Source organism: Ascidia mentula, chromosome 6 (genome assembly GCF_947561715.1).
Source record: "Ascidia mentula chromosome 6, kaAscMent1.1, whole genome shotgun sequence".
Classification (NCBI taxonomy): Eukaryota; Metazoa; Chordata; class Ascidiacea; order Phlebobranchia; family Ascidiidae; genus Ascidia; species Ascidia mentula.
Genome location: NC_138571.1, coordinates 1,778,690 through 1,802,946, shown reverse-complemented (window position 1 = coordinate 1,802,946; position 24,257 = coordinate 1,778,690). Strand labels below are relative to the sequence as shown.

The following is a 24,257-nucleotide window of genomic DNA, read 5'->3' as shown; positions in this document are numbered from 1 at the left end:
TTAAACCAAACACGTCACGCGTCAGTGAACACCCTGCTCTTTCTGGAGAGAGAGTTTGATGGAAAAGTTGGTCGTACAGGTAGCCAGCTACGATTCACGTCAAACATTAACTTCTGCAGCGATGCGACAGATTGAAATGCTCTGATATTTTAAACCCTTGTTCACAATTACATTTTTCTTTTCGTGCTTGTTTCGCTCAAACCAGACAAGCTAAAACTTTCAAAAAATCACTTTCCCCAGTTTTTCCAAGAAACTTTCAGATCATTTGTTCTCGATTGAAGTTAGTTTTGATCTTGTCAGATTGACGACTGACATCAACGTTGACCAACCGCTTACTTCGTTCAACTTCGATGGAACTTCACACACGACATTCTCTGTTTAACCTATTTAAACTACAACACTTGTTGCAGATATCAGGTGTCCAAATTGTGACAAAGCAAGCAGTAATCGTGTAGGAATCATTAATGCACCAAACCTAAAGTCAACGTCTCAAAACTTCCACATTCACGCAATGGAATATCACAAAGTTGTGTAGAAATACTTTTATGCAGATGTGAGACTTTTCCATTCCAAAAAAAAATTAATTGTTTTGTTAAAACTTAGTAATGTTGTATACTGACAACATAGAGATTTTGTGTAGGGAAGCATTTGCTGATATTTAAATTTATTTGGAAAAGACAAAACTTTATATGTGACCCGTCTTTAACATCAGGATGGCGAAGGTTCGATGTTCTACCAGATCATTTCTTACATGGTAAACGAACCTGGCAACAGAACAAACAACAAGTCGGCTTTATGACGGTACAATAGCAGTTTATTGCCCTTGATTAATGGAACATCGATGCTCGTCAACTTACGCGGGAGGTAGTTAATACCATATAAGGGCATGGAACGAATGATGGCAAACATTAATGTTTGTCGCTACGTGAGCGTTCGATCAGGTACGAATAGTTTGAGCTAAACAATGAAAGTAGTTTGAAGGCAGTTTCCCATCTTAACTCGGTAACTTGAATGAAATCATCCAACATCAGCGCGAAATCTTGGGATGTTAATATTTATGATAACACACAGTTATTTTCAGTAAAGTTTGCGGAAATTTATACACAAAAAATCCCAGGAAATACGTGACTGATTACTAAGCAATAGCTAATGCATCAGTTTGTAAATATTGAATAGCTTTTCCATCACTATTCCACGTTTCGTCACGCTTCAGTGCACTTGTTCATATTGTTTTTTTGATGTACAGCAAAGGATCCAACTTCTGAACCACAGTTCTATTTGTTGCAAATGACATATCGTGTCACTGGTGAATCGAATTGGGGAAACTAAAACTGAAACTGGAGAAACCTAACACCACTGAAAAGTACTAGGACAATTACCTACTGTGCCTGGAGAGAAGAAGGGAAGGAGATTTAGGTGAAAGTTCACCGCACAATGGGACGATGTGGTTAGCGACAAAAACCGTCATCTGATGTGAACCGTTTCTGCTCATGAGCGACATCTAGCGTATCACCTACTTTGCCTGTAGAGAAAAAGGGAAGGAGATTTAGGTAAAAGTTCATCGCACAGTGGGACGATGTGGTTGGCGTCAAACACCGACATCTGATGCGAACCATTTCTACTCATGAGCGACATCTAGCGTTGTTTCAAACACACGCATCGTGTAGGGTTTGAAACGGAAATATCTCACATACGTGTTGTCACTTGGTGATGAATGTTGTCCAGGCTAAATGAAATCACAGTAACGTAGGTACTTGATTCAATAACTTTGGCAAAAGGACGGAATATTTTCCACTCGGTCCAACGCGACCCTTTTGCACTAATTCATGTTGGTAATTAGTGATGTCTTGCGCCGGATCCGGATCCGGGTACCTGGACCAGGCCGGATATTGACCAATTTTCAATACCCAGACCCGGCCGGATAATACAGTTAATTTTACCGGAGAGTTGAGAAAGCATTTTTGTCCCAAAACGAGTAATTTGCGAAATGTTTGCCCGTTTTTGGGACCCAGTCTGTGATACACGCCGACTTCCGATTTTTCTGTTTTTTGTTATTAAGGATTTTTGTGGCGTGTTATACAATATTAATAAATGCCCACGTTTTTTTTGTTCCACTCATGATAAACTAACCTTAACATAGCATTCTGTTTGGCAATTAAACATTTTTGCCATACCGATAAAATACACGAATCGGTGTTAAACAAACTGCCGGATCCAAATTATCTGGCCGGATTTGAGTGATAATTATCCGGATCCGGCCGGGTCGGATAATTTGGAACTAGGAACATCACTATTGGTAATCATAAAATCCTTGCATAACCTTACCATCCAGTCACCACCGTCTCTTGTTTGGTCACAAAATACTTTCAAAGATCCGCCAAGGTCGTTGGGAAATGGAAATATAGTGTAAGTGTCACTGGTGTTTCCATGTTTAAGAACATCGCGACAACTTCTTGGCAACTTGTTTCTATCAAAGTCACCTTTAAATTCGCAAATGATTTTACGATCATAATAAAACACCCTGAAATTTGTTTCAAGCAGCACATGATAACACATGGCAGGATCGACACTCTGCGCAGGACCCTATCGTATCGCGTCATTAAGTTCGATGGCATGCCTTGGCTGCGATGCCATTGAACATATTGTTACCACATGATATTTAGACATTCTGGCACGTAATTGTTAATAGATATATCCTGCCTTGTAGGTTTGAAACTTTAAGTTGTAGTTTGGCGAGTTGTGAAGTGACGTCAGTCAGTACAGGAGTAAAGTCATGTGATTCTCCTGCATCTTCCTTGGAACCATTGGATTCCTTGAGCCCGGTCGATTTGTGGCGCAACAGGTGAAAAAGGTGGAAAAAACAGGTAGGAAAGATTGATAATGTAGTAGATAACACTTAACTCATAGGCGTTAAATCTATATTTTCCACTTTACTTGAAAATACACATGTTTCTGTTTCCATACATTTTTTTTTAATTTACCAAAGGTTCCTTTATTTTTGCAAACTGTTATATCAGGTCTTGTTACAAAATAGACGATATAATGGATTAGACTGTTTTTTTTGCAATGTAGTATATTTTGCAAAGTTAATGAAAAAACAATAAACAACACCGGATCGGTGAACCAAGCCACCCTGGTAGGCTGTCGATCGATACCGTATCTGTGGTAGCTGAGTATAAAGCCTTTTTAATCAATCTGTTAGACAGCTCTTTAAAATATGTTTTTATTTTTATCAGAAAAATATATTTCGCCGTGAAAAGGGCATCATCAGTTTCTGCAAAGTGTACAAAACAACGTAAAATAACTAAGTAGAAGCGAATGTCTGCCACATAAAGAAAAGTACCTAAATAAAAATTGAAAAATATTAAAAAATTAAAGAATGCAAATAAAAACTTGGATAAGTAAGAAAAGAACTAGTAACTGACTGCCAGTATAATTCTTATGAAAATGTTGTCGCACAAAACCTGACAAAACTCGCGAGCAAGTCCAATATCTGAATGTACACGTCACACGATACGCGACGCCAAAAATGCAACAAACCGTAAAGATGAAAAAACACCACAAAGAAGGGAACAAGAGGTTCGAACTTTTGCACCTTTAGGCGCACAATGATTGTTGGCAGTTTCACGCAATCGTGACGACATAAAACGCTACAGCAAAACACGAAGAGCAATTGAAAACAAACAAGGCACATTGCAAATATACTATTTGCATACAGGTGTGATCATACTCTGCACGTTGATCTGTGCCCGTGTCCTATGCAACCACATATCCTCATATACATCCAAATTCTCTGCAGACGGTTTGTGCACGAATGTCACACTGTACACTGTAAATCAGGGGTGGTTTTTGGGTTGGTATTTCGATACCCTAGGGATGGAAAAATTTTTATGGATGGAATTTCCCATTATTTTGGTGTTGCTTGGCACAAATTCCATCTTTAAGGGTGGAAATGACCAAGCACAGTGGTAAGACATTTTTAAATAAAGATGGTTGTTTCCATCATTCTATGCTGCGTGGTCAAATGTACTCTAGGGAATGAAATCCCCATGGGACCGGGTTTGATTGATAATCTGCGCTACTATAGCATTTTTATTTGTGCATTAGGTTATATGCATTAGTTTATGAAGCGCATCAGTTTATGATCTGAAGCGATAAAAATGCATTAGTTTATGAAGCGATGTATTCATCATGTTAAAGCGGCAATATACAACGCAAAAATGCATTTTTATTCTTTATATATTTCCGAACGTAGAAGCAAAGGCAAAAAGCGGCAGCGCGCAATTCCGTTTGGCGCCAATAAAATTCGCCTCCCGTCGCGCATCGTGACAGACATGCCATTACTCTCCATTTTTTCCTTTATTGGCGCGCGCAAATTCAAACTTCAAACGTGACGAAGTTTGATTTGCTGGAAGCATCCAATCAGGCTATGGAAGTTTTTATGAGGTCACATAATGCTCTATTATGCATTAAAAGATGAAGAAGGATTTTATGACAGTTCCAAGTCTTGTTAAATAGTTCGCTGGTTGTTTAAACTTATAAGGTAGGTGTAAGATGTTGTGCTAAAAAGTTTTCGAACGGTGAGTATAAACGTTATAAACTGGTATTTTTTTGAGGTATAGTTTGAGCCTTTAAGGTAACATAGTTTATAGCCTATAAGCTCTATAGCATTGTAGCCTAATTATGTACAGTTCAGTTGTTGTTTGTTTTGTGTTTTTACTATGAAAGCCACATTTATGTCTGTTTTAAGTTTAAAGTGGAAAATTGTAGGACCTGTTTGTAGCATTATCGCTTCAGCATAATATCTATATGGATATTCCTTGTCCTTTGCCTGACTGCCCGTTCAAAGGTAAAAAAAGACTGTTGCTGCATCATCTTCGTCATGAACATGTGACCTATCATGCATATACCTGTAAGTTGGAACCTTGTCACTATGCTTACTCTAGTATTCGTAGTTATGAGAAACATTTGCAAAGAGATCACTCCGATGCATTATCTGTATGGTATGTACAAAGATGTTGCGACCGTATTGACTGTGATTTTGAAAATGAAAGTCAGGAAAAAATGGATGTTTCTTCTGATGTCACTGACCTTGAAATTCAAAAAAATGTTCATTCTGTGCCCAGCTACAAACATACTTTAATCAAACATTGTTTAAAGTTGAAAGAGAAATATGTCTTGTCACATGCAACATATTTAAGCATAATGGATGATACATTAGGATTATTTTCTTCTATTCAGGCTGACATTGTGTCTTCTCTTGAGAACAAAAATGTTCGTGACTATATAAACATTGATGATATTCCAAGTCTTCAAAGGGACTTTTTAGTTAAAATTTGGAGTGATTTGCAATGTCGAGAGACATTTGCAAGTCATTGTCATGAACTTGGGTTGGTAGAGCCCATAACAATTCAGTTGGGTGGTTACTCTTCTTTTCAATATGTACCGATACTGGACACACTAAAGCAGTTTTTTTCTCATCGTGATGTTTGGATGGCTATTGCAGAAAACAATGCTACAGAGAAAACAGGGATCTCAGATATTACTGGGGGTAAATATTTTCAGGAACATCCCTTTTTTCAGGGAAATAAGTCATTAATTAGACTTCATCTTTATTTTGATGAGTTGGAAGTATGTAACCCACTGGGTTCTTCAAAATCAAAAAACAAGCTGGCATGCTGCTATTTTTTTGTTGGCAACATTGGTTCAAAGTATTGTTCACACTTAAAAAATATATTTGTTGCCTTAGTGGTTAAGGCAGAAACTATCAAAGCACATGGTTTAGATGACATATTAGCACCACTTGTGAAGGACATTCAACTGTTTCAAACAGAGGGTATTGTAGTTAAAAATCACACTGGGATGACAGCCGTTGATACTCGTATCTTTGGATCAATCGTTACCATTTCAGCTGACAATCTTGGGGCACACCAGCTTGGTGGCCTACGAAGGTGTTTCAGCAGTGGCCGTATATGCCGTTTTTGTATGTGTGTCTTTAGTGACATAAAAGACAAGTGCAAAGAAGCAGATTTTGTTTTGCGAACCCCGGCTGTTCATAGTATGCACGTTGAAGCAGTCAAGAAGGATGAAACCCTTGTAGCCTCATATGGGGTTGCAAGAGACTGTGCATTTAATGTTTTACCAGGCTTTTCAACTGTGACAGCTTTTCCACCTGACCTCATGCATGATTGCTTGGAAGGAGTTATTCCAAAATTTCTTCAGTACCTTTTTAGACATTTGCACAATAAGGCAATCTGTTCTGTTGTCTTGTTAAACGAAAGATTAAAAAAGTTCAAGTTTGGAAAAACTGACCAAAGAAATAAGCCACGGCCTCTTCCAGGAAATGTTGTTATGTCCTCTGGCAAAATTTCACTTTCAGCCAGTGAAACTTTCTGTTTATTTAGAATTTTACCGTTTATTATTGGAGACATTGTACCTACATTTAATGAAGCTTGGAGTCTGTATATTCTGATGTCCGAAATAATGGACATTATAATGGCGCCATCACTTCATGCTGAATCTACTGATAGACTGAAGATATTAATTGAAGACTTTTATTCAAAGTTTGTCAAGTTTGCTCCCGATTTGGTGAAACCAAAGCTTCATTTTCTTTTGCATTACCCTCGACTTATACGGATGTATGGGCCATTAAGGCACCTGTGGTGCATGCGGTTTGAATCTTTCCACCGGAAAATGAAGACGATAGCTCATAATTGCCAGAATTTTAAGAATATTTGTCTAACTGTTACAAAACGTATTCAGGCTTTAAAGTGTTATGAACAGTGTAATGAAACTTGTTTAACTGATGATTCTAGCAGCTTCGAAGGCGAACCAACAACAATGGATCAATTGCCTTGTGAACTTGCTGAGTATTTGCAGTGTGACATGGGCATCCCTTCTGATGCAAATCTTGTCATTGTTAAACGATTTGTTGAAAATGATGTGACATATGCTGTCAATAATATTTTTGTATTGGATACTTTTCATGACAAGCCAATGTTTGTACGAATATTGTACATTGTTGTTTCAGGATCTAAATCACTTATTTCTGGTATTTTGCTAAGACCATTACATTTTGATACACATTTTCATAGTTATGTTGTTGACATTACTGAAGTGCTTCTGTTTTTTAAGCCTGGGTCAGAAATATGTCACCTTCCTCACGAAATATACAATTGTAGGGGCAGCAATATGATAAGACTTCAATATAAAATTTGTGTTTAAATGTTTGATTCTTTTTCTAGGATTAATGGACATAGCAAAAATGAGTTGCATGTATTTAGTAAGTTTCAATGATTTGAAACAAGTTGTGCGCTGTGAAAAGTGTGACCTTCATGAAAAAATTGCTGCAGAATTTAACATAGAAAAACCAATGAGGTTGTTACAGTGGAATGATGACTTTGATGAATGGATTGATGTAAGAGATTTGGAAAACCTACCAAACAAAACAAAATTAACCATCAAACTTACAGGTAACCAAAAAGCAAAGTATTTGTGTAGGGGTAGTTGTAATTTGTGTTTGCTTTTTAGATGAATCTTGCTGCAGTTTGACACATGATGGAACTTCTAAAGAGCCTTATTCTTCAACCACGAGTATGTTGTTTATTTTAGACAACATATGCTGGAGATTTTTTAAATATTTTACATTTTTTCTACTTTTTAGTTATACGGAATTGATAAGTAAAATGTTTTGTGTCATTTATATTTTAAATGTAGCTGCACCGAGTCCAAGTTCAGAGTCCACTTTGCCCCTTAACTCTGATGAAGATTCTCTAACTGCAGAAGACATATCATGTGATTCAAGTTCAGCCAACACCAGTAATATAGAGCCAACAGTGCCTCCTCTTAAAAGATGTAAGTATTTATTTAGTAGTTTTGTTGTCCATACACAGTGTGAAATACAGTGTTTTGTTCTGTTTTTAGCTGAACCGATGTCTTTAATATCCAGTCGAGTCCGGAATAGTAAAAGCTGGATAATTAATTATCATTTGCCAAAGGTTCCAGTTCCCGTTATGTTAGGCATTGAGGCTTGCAAGGGAAATATAGCAAATCTTACTTCTTCAACCAGAAGGGGAATAAATCAATGGTTGTTTAATGATATAAGTTCAAATACATTGTACGTAAGCACACATATCGCATGTTTTTCCCTTATCTGACGAGTTTGTGCAACATTTAGGTACCCATCATCACTGGAATACAACACTGTAGTAATTGCACTGCTGAGAGAATTTCCTTTTTTAGCTGACAAAAACGAACAAAACCAAATGGTAAGTGTTCCTATTCACAGTGTGTTACATGGCCTGTAAATTAGTTGATCCTCCAACTGCTTCTTGCTCATTTTGTTTATCAGAGTGGGTAAACTTTGATACTGTTACTTGTAGGGAACATGGTTAGATGGCATACGTCAAAAATTCAGGGATGCACGTCGATCCATGTCTCATGTGCCTGAAGTCATGGCAATGAAAAAGAAGTATGGAAGCAAAACCCAACGCCCACCAGTAATAGAGACACAAATTACACCTGCAAAACGCCTGCGTGTTCAGACAGAGGTGCGTGTTTATTTAAAAAATAATATAATATAATAAGACTATAGTTGTATGCAGAATGTTGCAGAAGATGAACACAGTATCGCTGTACACATTAAAGCAATGGTACAGGAGTGCAAAAGAAATGTTAAAAACATGCAACTTATTCGGGATCGCATGCAAAGAACATTTGTTCATAGACAGGATGAATCTACAAATGGTTCAATAACAATTCATGCAATAATTGAAAAATATCCAGCGTATCAGTTTCCTGTTGTGGTAGGTATTACACATTACACTGTTCAGTATGTATTTAACCACCATCTTTCATATCACATAACTAATTATACATAGACTGGGCTAATTTAACCTTGTTTGTGTTTAGGGTTTTCTGTTTTGTTTTCGAAATGCATTTCAGGATTATAATAATAAAACTTTGATTTTAGATATTTGACGAGGCACAAAGATTGTTTAAAAAGGATCTCCAAAAAGAATTAGAAAGTGCCAGTCATTCCATTTTGCCCAAAATTAAGAAAGCATTGGAACCAAAATTGAAATCAGTGCCAGATCCATTGCTTCAGCTTTTAAAAGGAAATGGTAAGTGAATAAGCTTCTGAATCAGTTAACCTAAGGTGTGTAAATGTAGGGTGTCAAACTTTTTTTTTTATTTTGTTTAATATGATTATTTACTTTCAGAAGTGCTGTGTTGTATACCACTGCTTTTTAACAACAAGTTGGATATGCTCATTCAATATTCTGACCATCAGGTATGTTAGTGTTATTGTGCCTTTATAGCAGTTCATTTCGTTATATTCGACTAAGTATCGCGGTAAAAATTGGCTGAAAGAAATAGGAGTGAAAGTGCGGCCTATTTTTATGAGACTGACAGTCCTGAAGCACGCATCGGCTGCGAGCTCTGATCTTTTGCCAGGGGTCAGGGAGAGGTTGCGTCATGCTGTGCACGTAGGCGTTAATTTTGTAACGTTTTGTAAAATATTTTGGGTGACGTTTTCAGATTTAGAAAGACGCAATAACCATTTCGTCAGCCTTTGCGCCACTGAACGTGTTAAAATGCGGCTGTTCCGTGAGTGTAAGAAATGCACTTTGCCTGGAAAACGTCTTTATACACATATTTGCTTGTCATTTTCCCGATTGAAATGCGGCAGATACGCCAACAACCACTGGACAGTTAGCATAGAACGATTTGCTATGACGTAACAATGCCGATGGCTATGCAGTTACCGGTTGTGTTTTGACCTATCCAGCCCACGCGTTCTCATTCCTTTTACAACTGCGTTGCATTAATTTTTATTTTGTTTGCTTCCAGGAAGACAATGTGACAACGCCTTATCCTTGCATTTTGGCGACTGAGCATGCCGGCCCATCTGTATATGTGCAGAACCGTTGGTTTTGCAATTGCGCAACGTATGATGATGCACTCATCGTGCTTATTACATCATATTGGATATTCGACATACAGTTTCCAAAAGCCCTTACGTGCGCACTGCAGCTATTGTCGCACATTCTTAAAATTTCAGAAAAAATTGTCAACTCGACAGTACAAAAGTTCGTTAACTCGCTTTAGAGTCGACACTCGCTTGTTCGTTTTTTTTAATTCTTTCTCGTTTCCGTTCTGCTTGTTCTGTTTATGCGCATTTTCTTCAAGCGTTATTAAATAAACGTGAAAGGCAAGCAATTCGCCGAGTGCAAATATTAGCCATGGCATTCGCCATGTAACAAAAAATATAGATGGTCATTTCCACCAATAAACGTAAAAACGTTAAGGATGGAAATTACCATCATTGATTTTTCCATCCTTAGGGTCTCCATATACCATGGTAGCATGGAAAAAACCATCCAATCGTGGACCATCTAGGGACTGGACGAATTCCACCCTCTGGGTAGTTTTGCGATTTACAGTGTAACAGCGTGATAATGAGGGTTTCTGGTGGAAAAGATTAGTATGCTTTGTTTTGAAGTGGTTGCCTAATGCTGTGGCGTCATTATCCGGTAGGCATTGAAACTTATTCCACGTGGATCTGTGCATATTCCATCGTGTGGAGAAGCGGTTTTTTGTCTGACCAACGTACAGAGCCCGACTTTCTTTACATGACGCCACGTAAATACCGAAGTCGCGACAGGTTAGCCGCTGATGTAACTTGATTGTACCTGTAGGGGTGCACATAACGTTGGATGTTTCTAGTTAATGTGATATAATTTGTCCTCTTCTGTAAACAATAGTTGCATTGTTCTGTAGATGCATTTCCTTGGGTGACAGTCTTAGAATATTAGGGAAGACCGTGGCCCAAATGAGTTTGCGCGACTTCGTTGCCTTGTCCACCGTTTTTTCTCAGAAAAATCTGGATTTCCATTTGCTGTCTGTGGCTAAGACATCTCGCGTCATCTTGGCGGGGAAGCCTGATTTATTTACTTTGTCGTGTAGCGACTTTAATGCATCTATGTAGTCCTCGTCATGTTCATTTAAACAAACTTTATCAGTTTTGTCTACCTTTATTTAAGGAGGGCTACACCATTATCTATAATTTAAAAGTAAGGGAAGGTAGTGTTTATCTATAAAAGCGTAACATATATATGAAGTAACCACGATCACACGCTTTAAAGTTTAAAAGTTTAAACAAACCTGATCATTGTCAAAGGAAGTCAGTGTCTGACTGAATTTATTGAGCATTGTATCAATAGCTGTGCAGAGGTGTGCACGGTACGCATTTAAGTGCTTGAGGTCGCACAAATTGAAAGACTTTAAATAAGCTTACGAAATGTTTATTGTTGCGTGGTTTTCATTTCACAATCTTACTCTCTAACCAAGAGATCCTTGGCAGCCAACCAGCACGCAGTAATATGGAAATATCCCGTCTCTATCTTCAACGGACAAAGTAAAATCAGATAAAAATCTTACCATGGCGAGTGTCGTGCCGATAAATATCAGTACAATCACAACCAACACCATCAGCAAAGTCTTCATTCTCTTAAGTTCTGAACGTAACTTTGAAGAGTCTTTGTTTTCCTCTGGTGCTTGTGGTTCCTCATAAACTGTTGTTATGTTTGGATAACATGCACAAAACAAAGCAATTGAATGTTTTGCCTTTTATGCTGTTTATTGCACGTTTGTACGACTTCTAGTTGTATAGTTTATAACAGTTGAAAATAATTAGTTGGAACAACTTACCGTTATGTTGTGGGTCGGAGCGATTTGTCATTTCCCGACTCTTGCTATTCATTTTTGACTGAAATGTTGGATAAACTTAACCAAGAACACAAAAATCACCTGACTATATCCATGTGTGTGGCAGAAACTAATGCGGAATTTCAAGCAGAACCAGCACGCCCAGAATGTGGTGACGTAATGTTTTCTAAGCTGCAACAAACGCGGTGGTTCTGTGTGGGGGGGGGGGGGGAACTAATGCGGAACTTCAAGCAGAATTCGACAAGCACGCCGAGAATATTGTCACGTAATGTTTTCTAAGCAGCACGAAACGCGTAGGTTAGGTCGTAGAGGTTTGCGGTTGGTCGCAAAATTTTCGTTAAACATTCCACTGCGATATTGACCTTTAACAGAACAAGTGCATCCGAAATGAGTTTGCCTTTTTAACAAACTGAAATGCAAGTAAAAAGTATAAACATAACTCAGTCAGTCGTTACCAATGGATCCATGACGAGTTTCGAACCCGTTTCATTCCGTTTATATATTTACGACGTGACTGAGTTTTACGTAGTTTCCAACATAAATGCCAAGCTTTAATGACCATGAGATAATTACCTGCAAAATACAATTAGGTTGTTTTCATTTAGGGCATTTCTAAAACCACTATACCAGTTGATTTATTTTCAATATTCTTATTTGTTCATTTGTGATTATCGTGTTGCGTCCGTTCGCGCTCCGTAGTGAACCTGATGCTCGGTTTAATTCGGTTTAATTGAGTTACGATGCATGAGCAGCGACTTACTTGGTCAGGATCAGTACGTTTACATTCGACTCTCTCGTTTTCAAAGAAAAGAAAAAAGGCAAAAGCTGCTTGTCGGATTCAGCTTCAATCCGATGCGTGGTTGAGAGACGGATTGGATTTTCGAAAATCTTTTGCCTAAACGCGACGCAGATTTGGTGACAAATTATTTCGCCATGTAACAAATTTTGTTTAACAACGAGTGGATACTTAATCGAAATATGCAACATAGAGACACAAATAAACTTGGTTTGCAAGTCTTGTCCAATTTCTTACAACACTTTTGAGTAATACCTCTTGGAAGAATTCAGATTTGCATCAAAGGTTTCTACAGAAATAAAAAGATAATAATTAAACACAAATGAACAAGCAAAACCCAAATAAACTCGCAAACACAACAACAACTCAAATTTTATTTGCAGATTATAATATGATTGTTTCACTTTACTGGGTGTTCTTTATGGTCTGCATTCAAGCGGTTGATTACTTTCTTTGTAATTGTTTAAAAATATTAATTTAGGTAATTTAGGTATGAACTAATCGTATTAACTTAGACTTTGTGTGGGTAAGAAAGTGTGTCTTTTGGTGTTGCACAAGACTACAAGATTTGAACAAACAACGTATTACAATCGTATGGTTTCTCTCTGGTATAAGTTCGAACGTGAACACGTATACCGCTTAAATCGCTTACCACATTGGTCACACTTATAAGATATTTTGTTCATTATGTGTGTTCGAATGTGAGCAGTTCTAGCGCTTGAAGAGGTGAAAGTTTTTTCACATACGTCACACTTAAAAGGTTTCTCTCCAGTGTGGATTCTGAAATGTTGGTCTAGTCTGTATTTATGGATGAAATCCTTAACACAGATGTTACACTTGTATGATTTCTCTCCAGTATGAATTAGTTCATGTTTCGTTCGAAGGCTTGATCTACTGAAAGCTTTGTCACATATTTTACACCTGTACGGTTTCTCGCCAGTATGAATTCGTTTGTGCGTTTTTACGTCCCTTGTGTCTCTGAAAGATTTTTCGCAAATATCACATCTATAAGGTTTTTCTCCAGTGCGGATTCTTGTATGCACGAGTAGACTGGCTTTCTGGCTGAATTTGTTGTAACATTTGCTGCATTTGTAAGGTTTTTCTCCGGTGTGACTTCGTATATGTTCGGAGAGATGGCATGGTCGTCGAAAATCTTTTTCGCATATATTGCATTTAAACGGTTTCTCTCCAGTATGAGTTCTTTTGTGAATTTTGACTTCGTTTGAAGTAAGAAAGAACTTTTCGCAAATGTCACATCTGTAAGGTTTTTCTCCACTATGAGTTCGAATGTGGTTGTTCAGATTGCCTTTCTGACTAAATTCTTTGCAACAAAATGCACACTTGTAAGATTTCTCTCCAGCATGAGTCCTAATGTGTGCTTTTAAGTTGCTCTTTTCGTTGAATGATTTCAAACAAATTATGCACTTAAAAGGTTTTTCTCCAGTATGAGTCCGAATGTGTCTCTTCAAGCTGCTACTTGCAGCAAATACTTTCAAACAAATCGTGCACTCGAAAGATTTCTGTTCCACGTTCTTCCATACACGTGCTTTCCTGTTGCTTTCAGTGACGTTCCAGTGTAGACTTGATTTTTCGCTGAGCCTTAATAATAATCCGGCCTTTCAAAACTTACCTTAGCAGGTTTCTGATACGTTTTATTGTGTTTGTTGTTACCCCTCTATGCACAGAATTATTAAATATAAAGAAAATAAAACATTTTCCATAGCAATGATTTAATGATGGACTAATATACCTGCTTAATAAAAATTATTAATTTGGGATATTTTGAAACGTGACATACAGAAAAGATTTTTTGCATTCCTTAATAAATGTTAATGTTTTAACTAGGGCACTAATGCACTGAATCTACAATGGCATAATGATTTGAGTAATACCCATACCTGTAAAATACTTTGTATGTGATCAAATTATCAAATCTACCAACATAAACATAACAACAATTAAATTTAGCTTCGTGCATCATACAGCGAAGTAAATTTTTCATCAAGTCATGCATTTAAATCACATAATCTAAATACGTTTCAATCTACTTATATATGAACTTCTCGCACCAACTCACATATTAGTTTTTTCTGCCTACTTGACAAATCTATTTTGTTACAGGTGTGAATAAACTCTTATCTGGCTAAACCCTATATCGACTTATGTGACAAACTGGTAAGGTATGGAGTACATGCCATGCCAGAACACAACCCTTAATGTACGTTTTTTGAGAGCTGGTTTGGAATCTATCATTCGTCACGTTTCAAGGAAAGACGATTTTGCATTGAAAAACACAGACATTACTCAGCATTTCCACGCACAACTTTCACATATATTGGTGTCTTGCTGCCTCTAATTTGATGCTGGTGTGTTGGACAGTTTATAATGAAAGCTATCCGAAATAATAGCGATAATTTCACCTAGTGGCGACTTAAAGTAATTATGCTACTTTACAGGATGCTGCTCAAGGAATTACAGTATAGGTCATAACGAAGGGGTCCAGATTCAAACATGATACTGCTTGCATTGCAACACTGTTATTGTGACAGGAAATCTCCATGTGATGCATTTTATGTGCGACCGTTGTAAATAATGTCACCTAGCTATCACTTAAACAATGAAAAACTATTTCTGTATAGCTAATACATACATTGGTGCGAGGTTGGGTGACAAAAACCCTTGTTGATGCGCATATGGATTACGCTGCTTGATGTGGATTACGCTGCTATAAGACAAAAAGTATTTGCTGCCTTATTCATTTAGGGAATAAACTCTCAAACCTCTACATGCTCGTAACATAATCTGTTAGAAACTACAGCTACGTCGGGTAATAATGTTTTTTTAAATTTGATCCACATATAAGTCTGTGTAAAATTGATATCTTAGTACATTTTAAGAGTTAGGTGTGAACAAGGCAACCACCTGTTATGTTTAGTTATGTATTTGAATTAAAATGCTGCACTAAATAATGGCGTTAATGTTCACAAAGATTTATATGTTACATAGGCTTATATATGGATCAAGTTTGGAATAAACTTTGTGACCCGGTGTAATATTATCTTCCCAATCTGTTACTCGCCCCATTTCGTTCACACAGTTCCATGCACAACACATAGCTTGGTGTCGTTTTGATGCGTAAAAGTTGCTGTCAAATTTGTAGGTTTTATGCTATGTTTACTCGGTGACAACACAAAACCTATAGTAACTCAAAAAACTATAACTCCAAAAAGACTCCAACACTGTGCAACTAGTAATTACTGGGTTGAATTAAAATTAGTATGACATTCGAATACTCACAATAAAAGATGCAATTTCAATGATGAAGTTCGAGTAATATCCAATGATAGCGTTGAGACAGTACAAATGTTGAATCGTACGGTTCAGAAACTGTCTGGCTTTACAGCCCAACCGGTCAGTTATAACGACTAACTTTCAGGCGTGTTAACCGGGTAAAAATGTCATAAAACAAACGTAGATTACATAAAAATCATAAGGCTTTGGTCAGCGGAAAAGTCCGACCAAGATGAATTTCTCTCACGTGCTAGAGCGGGCTTATCAGATTTATAATGCACGAGTATCATGACTTGGCGAATTAAAGAGTGACGAATGTTGGTTAAAACAAAAGCGATAACATACAATTTTCATTATCTTCTACAAATTGGACTGGAAATTATTAATCTTTCCTGCAAAGTCTCAACAATTTCAACCACTTGCGACTCAGAGAAGAATGACAGTTACTGTTTGAAGCATTACAACCTCCACATGATGTGCTGAGTGCGGCAGTTTTAGGTGGTCGTGTCCTACTAGTATAAAAGAACGAACTATCAACAATTTCTGTAACAATTAAAGCAATAGCTGATCCTGAATAGCGAGCACCTTTCACTATCATCAACACAAATATAATTAAGTGTTTTTCATATTAATGTCGGACAAATGAGATCTATCGTATTGCGCTTTCTCACACATTGGCGCAAGACCACATAAATAAACTCTCACACCTCTGCATGCTCGCAACGTTAATGGCCTCATTTCGTTCACAGAGCACCGATTCACAACTTTCACATAGTTTCGTGCTGCGGCGTGATTCGGTTTGAATTGCAGTCTTGTGATGTTAACCGCCTTTGGAGCACGATCAAAGGTTTTGTGGGAGTAAAAATCGTGGTTGATGAAGCTATAATCAAAAATATTTGTAGAAATCTTAATGCAAGCTTCACATACGTTCACATGCTAATGACATAGCCTTTCTTTGGTATATTCTACTTATTCTAATGATAAACTTATAGGTTTCTATCGGAAATGAAGAAACTGAATTAGATGATTACATCAGTGGGAAGTCATTGTGTTCGAATCGAAGTTGTTTTTATGAAGTTCAAGGGCAAAATATTCTGTCATACTAATCCACCTTAGTTATTCTAATCAAGCATACATGCTGGACATTCTGTCAAAGAACCATCAGTAAAAGACCAACTTCCATCAAACTAACAAAAAATTACAGTCATCCCAATGGTGTCGAGTCATCATCACAAGAATAAATAACTGACTCTATTAATTCATAAAATGCTGACTGGTGCAAATGAACCATGATCAACACCAGGGGGGCGAACAACAAACTGTGAAAGCCAGAAGAACCAAATTAAGTTCGCCAATTGTAAAGTTTGGGAGGCAAATCACGTATTTTGTTCGTGTGTTTTTAATAGAACGTAAGACCACACGAAAGTCATACAAGTAACAAAATAATGAAGGAAAGCATTTGTAGAAAAGTATTCGCATAGATTTACTCGGTAATAAAGAAAAGATTTTTTATCTGTTTATACCACTGCCATAAAATGTACATAAATTGTAGCGATGTATTGTTTGATTGAATAATATATACACATTATTTGGTGTGCGAAAAACGTCATCTTTCAAAAAGTTTGAACATCGAAGAGGAATCCTTACATAAAAATAAATTTGCTGTTAGTGGCACACAATTTTGCTTGATAGGCAACATAACTTCGTATAGAGAATTGCTAACAGCCAAACTGCACGGATGGAATGTGATTTTAACAACGAAGCAAGGACAGTAAAATAGGTGGAAAGGGAACTTCTCAAAGAATTTTACCCAACGAAAAGCTCTACACATACTTGACACAAAGCAGAGCTGCTGAATATGAGAATGATGTAAGATTTAATAGCTTAGGAATGCCAAGATAACTCTCGAACTTCTTAAACTTTAAAGGGAATCAGTGATTTCTGGTAACTGTAGAAGTTCAATCATCCCGGACTTTCAAACTGCCTGTGATCGCCACTGAAGTTTATTACAAAAAGTTGGAAACAAGTGCGAACGCGAGGAAAGCGTATTTTTGTCAAAGAAAAAAAACATTCTGTAATAAAGGCGTAAATGCGCGGATGTAGCAAACAAGACTATCCGAACTCCAATCCCACTAAACCAATCTCAAATGCTTCCACTGATCACAGCACACAGCTATAAGGAAAGTTTAAACACAATTTTTTGAGTCGGAAATATTTCCGGAGTCGAAGTCGTTTTTTATTTACGTGACAAAACTATACCCAACGTGGTAAAATCATAATTAGAAGTTTCAAAGTCGTCAACACACAACTTTCCAGTCCCTTTTGAGACTGCTTTAAATCGTGCATGCATATCTTTTACAGCTTGTCAGTAATCCACAAATAATTCACAAACCAATAAAAACAAATTTTAATTTTAATCGCGCACGAGAACAGGGTTACCGAAATGTCCACAAATAATATGCAGGTTCAGATGGATTTTTTATTGTGATGTGGGTAATAGGTTTACTGGTTTTTACTCGATGAGTCGGAGCAAAATCTTTAAAATCAAGCTCTCGATGAGGTTCGAACTTACGATCCCAGGGTTAACCAGGCCCTGCTATCTACTTGAACACAGCCGTTATATTGTGGTCGACACACTGGTGTTCAAGCGCACAACTTGCCAGGGTAATAATTGCATGTTGTCAAGATTTATTACATCACGTGCAAATCCTGGTTATTATTACATCACGTGTTACGTTATTGAATTAGCGTAGCGTGGTGATATTCAGTTCAATCTACATCAAATGTTTCATCGGAAATAACTTAAGGAATTGCAAGCTAGAATTGATAGTTACCACATGAAAACATTTCCTCGCGACTTTGATTTGATGAGATTCTTCCCTGCTTGTGTGAAGCCACAATCCCAAGCATACAACTTCTCAATGTTGTGAACACATGCAGCCAATGACTCAGCACTTTCATCCGTCGAATCGTTGAAGGACAGATTAAGTAACTCCATCTAAACAAGAAAATAACTCAAGCTTGGAGGTTAGGATCATGTTATGGTCGTAAATAGCTAATTATGTTGTTGTAAAATGGCCAGAGTGGATTTGTAATAACATAAACTAAAAAGTCAAAAATCAACACAGCAAGTTTCTTCTCATCAGATTATTACGTCAGTGATTTCATCATTGTTTACAATATTGGGTTCAAATATTTGGAAATAGTGGTCATTGTTGCAAAACAACCACTATTGTTTGCAAATAAACATTGGTTTGTTAATATTTGAGTCAAACTTGCAACAGCAAATTTACAGCACCAATTTTCAAATATTTCTTTCGCGTTATCGGTGTGATGTCGTCCTTCTTATACTTGGTATGATAAGGAGTGGTTGCCTGTATTTGCTGTCTAGATTTCCGGGATGTTGTTAAAATGTCATAGGTTCGTGAAATCTGGGCATATTGCATCGGCCTTTTGCTTCAAAAACACACAGGTATAATTTTTCAGGCGTGGGCATCTGAGAGTTGTGTATCGTAAAAGCCAACATATTTTAAATGTGAGGTTGCAGGGCTACCCCTTCTGCTAAAAGCACGGAACAAGTTGTCGCTGCCATTTGCCGAGAGCGCAAGGAATCGTGTAAGTAAACCGCATTTCGGTATGTGACAATCATGTCACAATTTTTAGTTAACCCTTTAGAGCCCCAGGGGTCACCGGTGACCCCATGACTTTAAAGACCCATACAAGAAAGGTTTCTGCTTTTTCAATTTTTTTTTACCTTTAAAGCCCAGAGTCCCCCCTTTGCCCTGATCTACATAAAATTTTAAAGCCGGTAGATGTCGCTATACCATTTTTTTGATTGACACAGCAAGCACACCGGAAGGAAACGTAAAAGTGCTTGATAAGCTACATCTAAATATGTAAAAAATACCATTCATTTGGTGAACAATTTGCAAAAAAAATTGGTAATCCTTTAGCTAAGGCCTTGTATAGTATCTATAAAAAAGTTAGGTATTCGTAGCACGTATTTTTAAGAAACGGCACACCTAATAATTTCATGGGGTCGTGTATGGGACATAGGGCATTGGTGACAAGTACGATGAAATTAAGTGAATCATGTTTTTAAGCTTTTCAATGAATATTATTACATAACAGCATCACATGATACTAGAAATAATACTTGAATCATCTATTGTCTCAATTTCGGGTCAGGCTTTTATTTCATGCACGGTAATATAGCTATTTGCGTAGGTTTTTTCCAATTTTATCAGTGTAAATAATCATTGACCAGCAAAAGTTGTCAAATATCGCTGTTACAACTTGTGCAGCATCAACACGGATCTAAATAAGGCGTTGTTTAGCTTTAAATACGGAAAAACAAGGTTTTCTGCCCATGTGAACCTGCGAAACACGAAAATCAGACGTAGTGGGAGTCTAAAAATTAGTTGTTCGACCAAAAGTAGTAAAATATTACCTCGATTTTATTCAGGATGTTACTTGCACTACTAAAGAATGCATGGCTTCACTAGTTTCAACAAAATTAGAAAGTTAATTTTTTTCATTGAGAATCCTCCAGAGCCCAATGGGTCACAGGTGACCCCACCAGAAAATGGGGTGTGGCGGTCAAACATCTCAAATTTTTTTCATGAAATGTGTTATTGGACCCATCAACGCAACAAAAGAAAAAAAAAAACGCTATACATTAATTTTTTTCTGTTGCTCAGTATACCCTTGGGCTCTAAAGGGTTAAGTCTCTCTGTGTGTTTATGTGACTTTCAAAAAATACGTGTTAAAGCGACCCAACTTACAATCGTTCTTATTGTGTTCCAGTCACAAAATTACGCTGTTGTTCGCAGGTAAGTGTTATGGTTGGCGAAAGTGATGCCAACGATGCGTGACGATGAGGAGTTACTCGGAATCACCACTCAACGAAGCAATGCGGCGCAACCAGGCTTTACCGCCAACGGACTCCTATTTGTGCGATTGTGTTGCCTTATTTTGGAGAGCTATCTGACACCTTGATGCGTCCTCTTACAGATTTTCACATCCAAGTGTTTGAACTCTCGCCTGTTGCACTACGTTCTTCACACTGTGCAGGAGATATGCCCGATGTGTGAGGTGTGGTGAACTAAACACACTGTGGCAACTACGACGTGGTCGGTATTGGTGAGACTGACCGCGCATTACGAACACTACTGAAGAAACATTAGAGTGACGTAATTAACTGACAGAAGTCTACGTGAACAACTACTTAGCAGCTTATAGCTAGTTTGGTGCATAGGATAGATCGAAAAATGTCATGATCTTCAGAATGTCACTAAATGATAGTTGTGGTTTAGTGGAAATACAACGGTTGAGCATTACATAGCGATATGGCGACAGCAGGCATTAAAATAACTAAGCCTGTAACTTTCTTTCTTTTCGAGCGTTGGATTTTGGCTCGCGACACTCACAAAAGTTCTTGTATGTTAGAGGATTTCCGACCAAGACATCAAACCACTCACCGGTTTCTTTAACAGTTTAATCTTCTCGGATAGATGTTTGGCACCAACACTTGTCAGACCGCACCTACTCAGATCCACTTGTTCAATGTTGTGGATGCAGTCGGCCACGTAAACCGCCCCACGGTCTTCTATATTGTTGTCGGAGAAGTCGAGCTTCTTAAGCTGAATGAAATAACAACAAAGTGTGAATAACAACACATATAAGTGATATCAAAAAACAATAATAAATAAATCCGATTCATTTAAAAGAATAGAAACTGGGTCAGACGAAGTAGTTGTAAGGTTTGTATCAGAATGAATGACGTAGGTAAACTGATGACTGATAATCTTAAGACCACACGGTGTAGACAGGCTTGTTAGTTAGACTCGGCGATCCAATTTATAAGATTACAATACAGGGAGTTTCTTTGCAAACAATCGACTGATAAAAAAGGAACTGATAATTTCTGCGCTCAAAATAAAAGCTGCAACCGCAAGCTGCCAAGGTATTTTCGCACAGATGAAACCAAACGCTTTAGTGCGTTGAAATCAACCGGGCTTCCTCCCTTAATTACTGTAAAACGGAACTTAGTGTCAACGGGGTAATTTCGCGCGATGTAAGAAGAAATCTTTGCTACCCCCTATAATCACATGGGTTCGTTAGGAGTGAAGAATTTGCTGTATGGAAGATCTGTGCAACAACAGTTGAACAGATTTGTACTGAACATGACGTATGTGAAAATACCAACGTCACTAACTACAGTAAGCTACTTCTACTGCGCGAGATGTTTGCTTTGTTAGGTGATCATCACACGTGCTTCGTGTTTGAACACTTGTCAAGCAAACATGCCCGAAGACATTCGTATTGTTATTGGTTGCCCTCTGGTTTTGGCAAAGCGCACGGATTTATTGTGGCAGGCACGAACAACACCGTCCGAGTTTTCTGTAAGCGAGAATAAAATCGCGCAATTCTGCAAACATTTGGCAAGCCCGACGTTCCTGGCATGTGCTTTTACCATAAACGTTTCGATCAAAAAGCGCGACAATGCAGTCCACCACCTTCTAGGAAAGTTCCAACGCTGGTTGCCTGTAATGGCTGAGGTAACCGGCAAACAAACCGGCTTTTTCCTTGCATGCAATTCGAAACGCATATTATTTCCACTTTGTCGACTCGACAAAGCAAGATTAAAGCGCTGAGCTGGGTGCATGCTTTTCAGTGTGTGACAATCGTATCAGAATTTCAGTTAACCCTCTCTGTGTGTTTATGTGCCTTTAAAAAATACGTGTTAAAGCGAGATAACTTACAATCGTTCTTATTGTGTTCCAGTCACGAAATTACGCTGTTCCTTATTATGAAATACGATGGGCAGTGATTTAAACTCCAGAACCTCTATAACGTAGCAAAGACGCTTATGATCGAGTGTCAGGTGGTGGCGATTTTCCTGAATATCGAGGATGGATTTGAACGGTTGTTGTTAATTTATTGTGCGACATCACCTGACGATACCGAATGCATTATCGCATCGCTCATTCGTCAAAAGTTGGTTCAAATCATAGCTACCTGTGTTACGATGTGCTTTGAGTCAACAGCGCCTTTTCTCCGGGGAAATACTTAGCTCCGATTGCTCTGGATTGGCAGTGTCATAAATGTTTCGGTTCTAGAGTGCTTACCGACTGTGTGACTGTTAAGGTTATGAATATCATCAAGCAATTATGTTCTCAGCTTGGTCCGAGATACAGGATTCGCCTGACTCCCAAATTTATTAATTTCGTATTTTCTTTACGTCTGATTCTCCCCGCCCGATTTTACCGTGGCACGGCGAAGTAGGTTAAACTCGGTTAATTTTTGTTTGGTTAAAGAGTTTAATTGATTTTAAACAGACAGCGTAGAACGGAAATCGTTTTCGTCGCAGAATTTTTTTGCATTGTTTTTCGCTTTGGTGTGAGTCTGTTGTTTTGTATACTCGCCTTTATCTGCGTGAAAAAAAAATATTGTCCCCCTGCCCTTGTCAGTCACAAAAACGCCCCGAAATATATCATGACCGTGCACTCCCATATAAAACGCTCCGCAAATAAATCATTCCCACGCAAATCAACTGAATACATTTCCTGCAGGCTGAAGCCGCGTGAGGCTTCTGAAAAAGCGTTAAACTGGAAGCACGGCGTTCCAATGTATTCCAGGTTGACCGGATAGATCGCTGTTCACAACATGGAAAATCCACTTCTTGTCGTCCCAACAACATGGACGAAAAGTGTGTTTGACGTTATTTATGGACATTCTCACCCATCCAGAAGCGCAGATTTACATTAGACGAGAGACAAACTAGTTAAGAACCAAAACAACTTTGGTTCTTAACCTATTTGAAATGCGCTCCAATAATTTCATTCAGTTTCATTAGTTCAAACATGCGACCCATATGGGGGTAACGGTCCTCTGGCTGGAAAACTCTTTAATTTGCGCCCAGATCCCTGGCAATCAAGTATTCTATGATTTGTAACTTGGGAAAATTTTTCATTAACGTTTCGAAGTCTCACAACTGGACTCATATATTACTGGTATAAAAAATGCTTAAACAACATCTTACCGGTTTGCTTCTCCTTTGAATCACGAAGCTGAGATTCTCGAGGTCGATCGGGAGGAGCGATGAGTTACTGAGGTCGATCTCATCAGGGAGTAAGGAGGACACGATTGAAGTTATCTCCTCATCGTTCGCTTCACGAGCCCAACTGCAACATCGAAGTATCGCTTGCTTGGTTGGTTCTCCCATATACGACGATGCGAGATTCCTCAGCATCTTCTTCTGAGCTTCCTTGGTACATTATAGACAAATCAAGCTAGTAGAGTTGGAATCCTGAATCGTCACAGAATGTTTTAATTGAAAATCAACTTGATTTGCCAAAATTAACTAAAATGTGCCCCTGCTTTATTGTTTGTATTGTTTTGCGTTACTCGGCTCCTCTTATAAAACTAATGAACCTAA

General features: G+C 37.9%; 1 protein-coding gene and 1 pseudogene across 1 annotated transcript; both read left to right on the top strand.

Moving 5' to 3' along the window:
• Window positions 1-24,257, top strand: part of LOC145906436 (uncharacterized) — a 144,982-nt pseudogene that overhangs the window by 95,460 nt on the left and 25,265 nt on the right.
• LOC145906257 (sterile alpha motif domain-containing protein 3-like) lies at window positions 7,250-10,110 on the top strand. Its single transcript, XM_082993682.1, has 10 exons — window positions 7,250-7,472; window positions 7,531-7,593; window positions 7,717-7,854; window positions 7,924-8,116; window positions 8,177-8,267; window positions 8,382-8,549; window positions 8,604-8,804; window positions 8,972-9,122; window positions 9,222-9,292; window positions 9,853-10,110. The coding sequence occupies exons 1-10, from the start codon at window positions 7,250-7,252 to the stop codon at window positions 10,108-10,110; spliced, it is 1,557 nt and encodes a 518-aa protein (XP_082849808.1).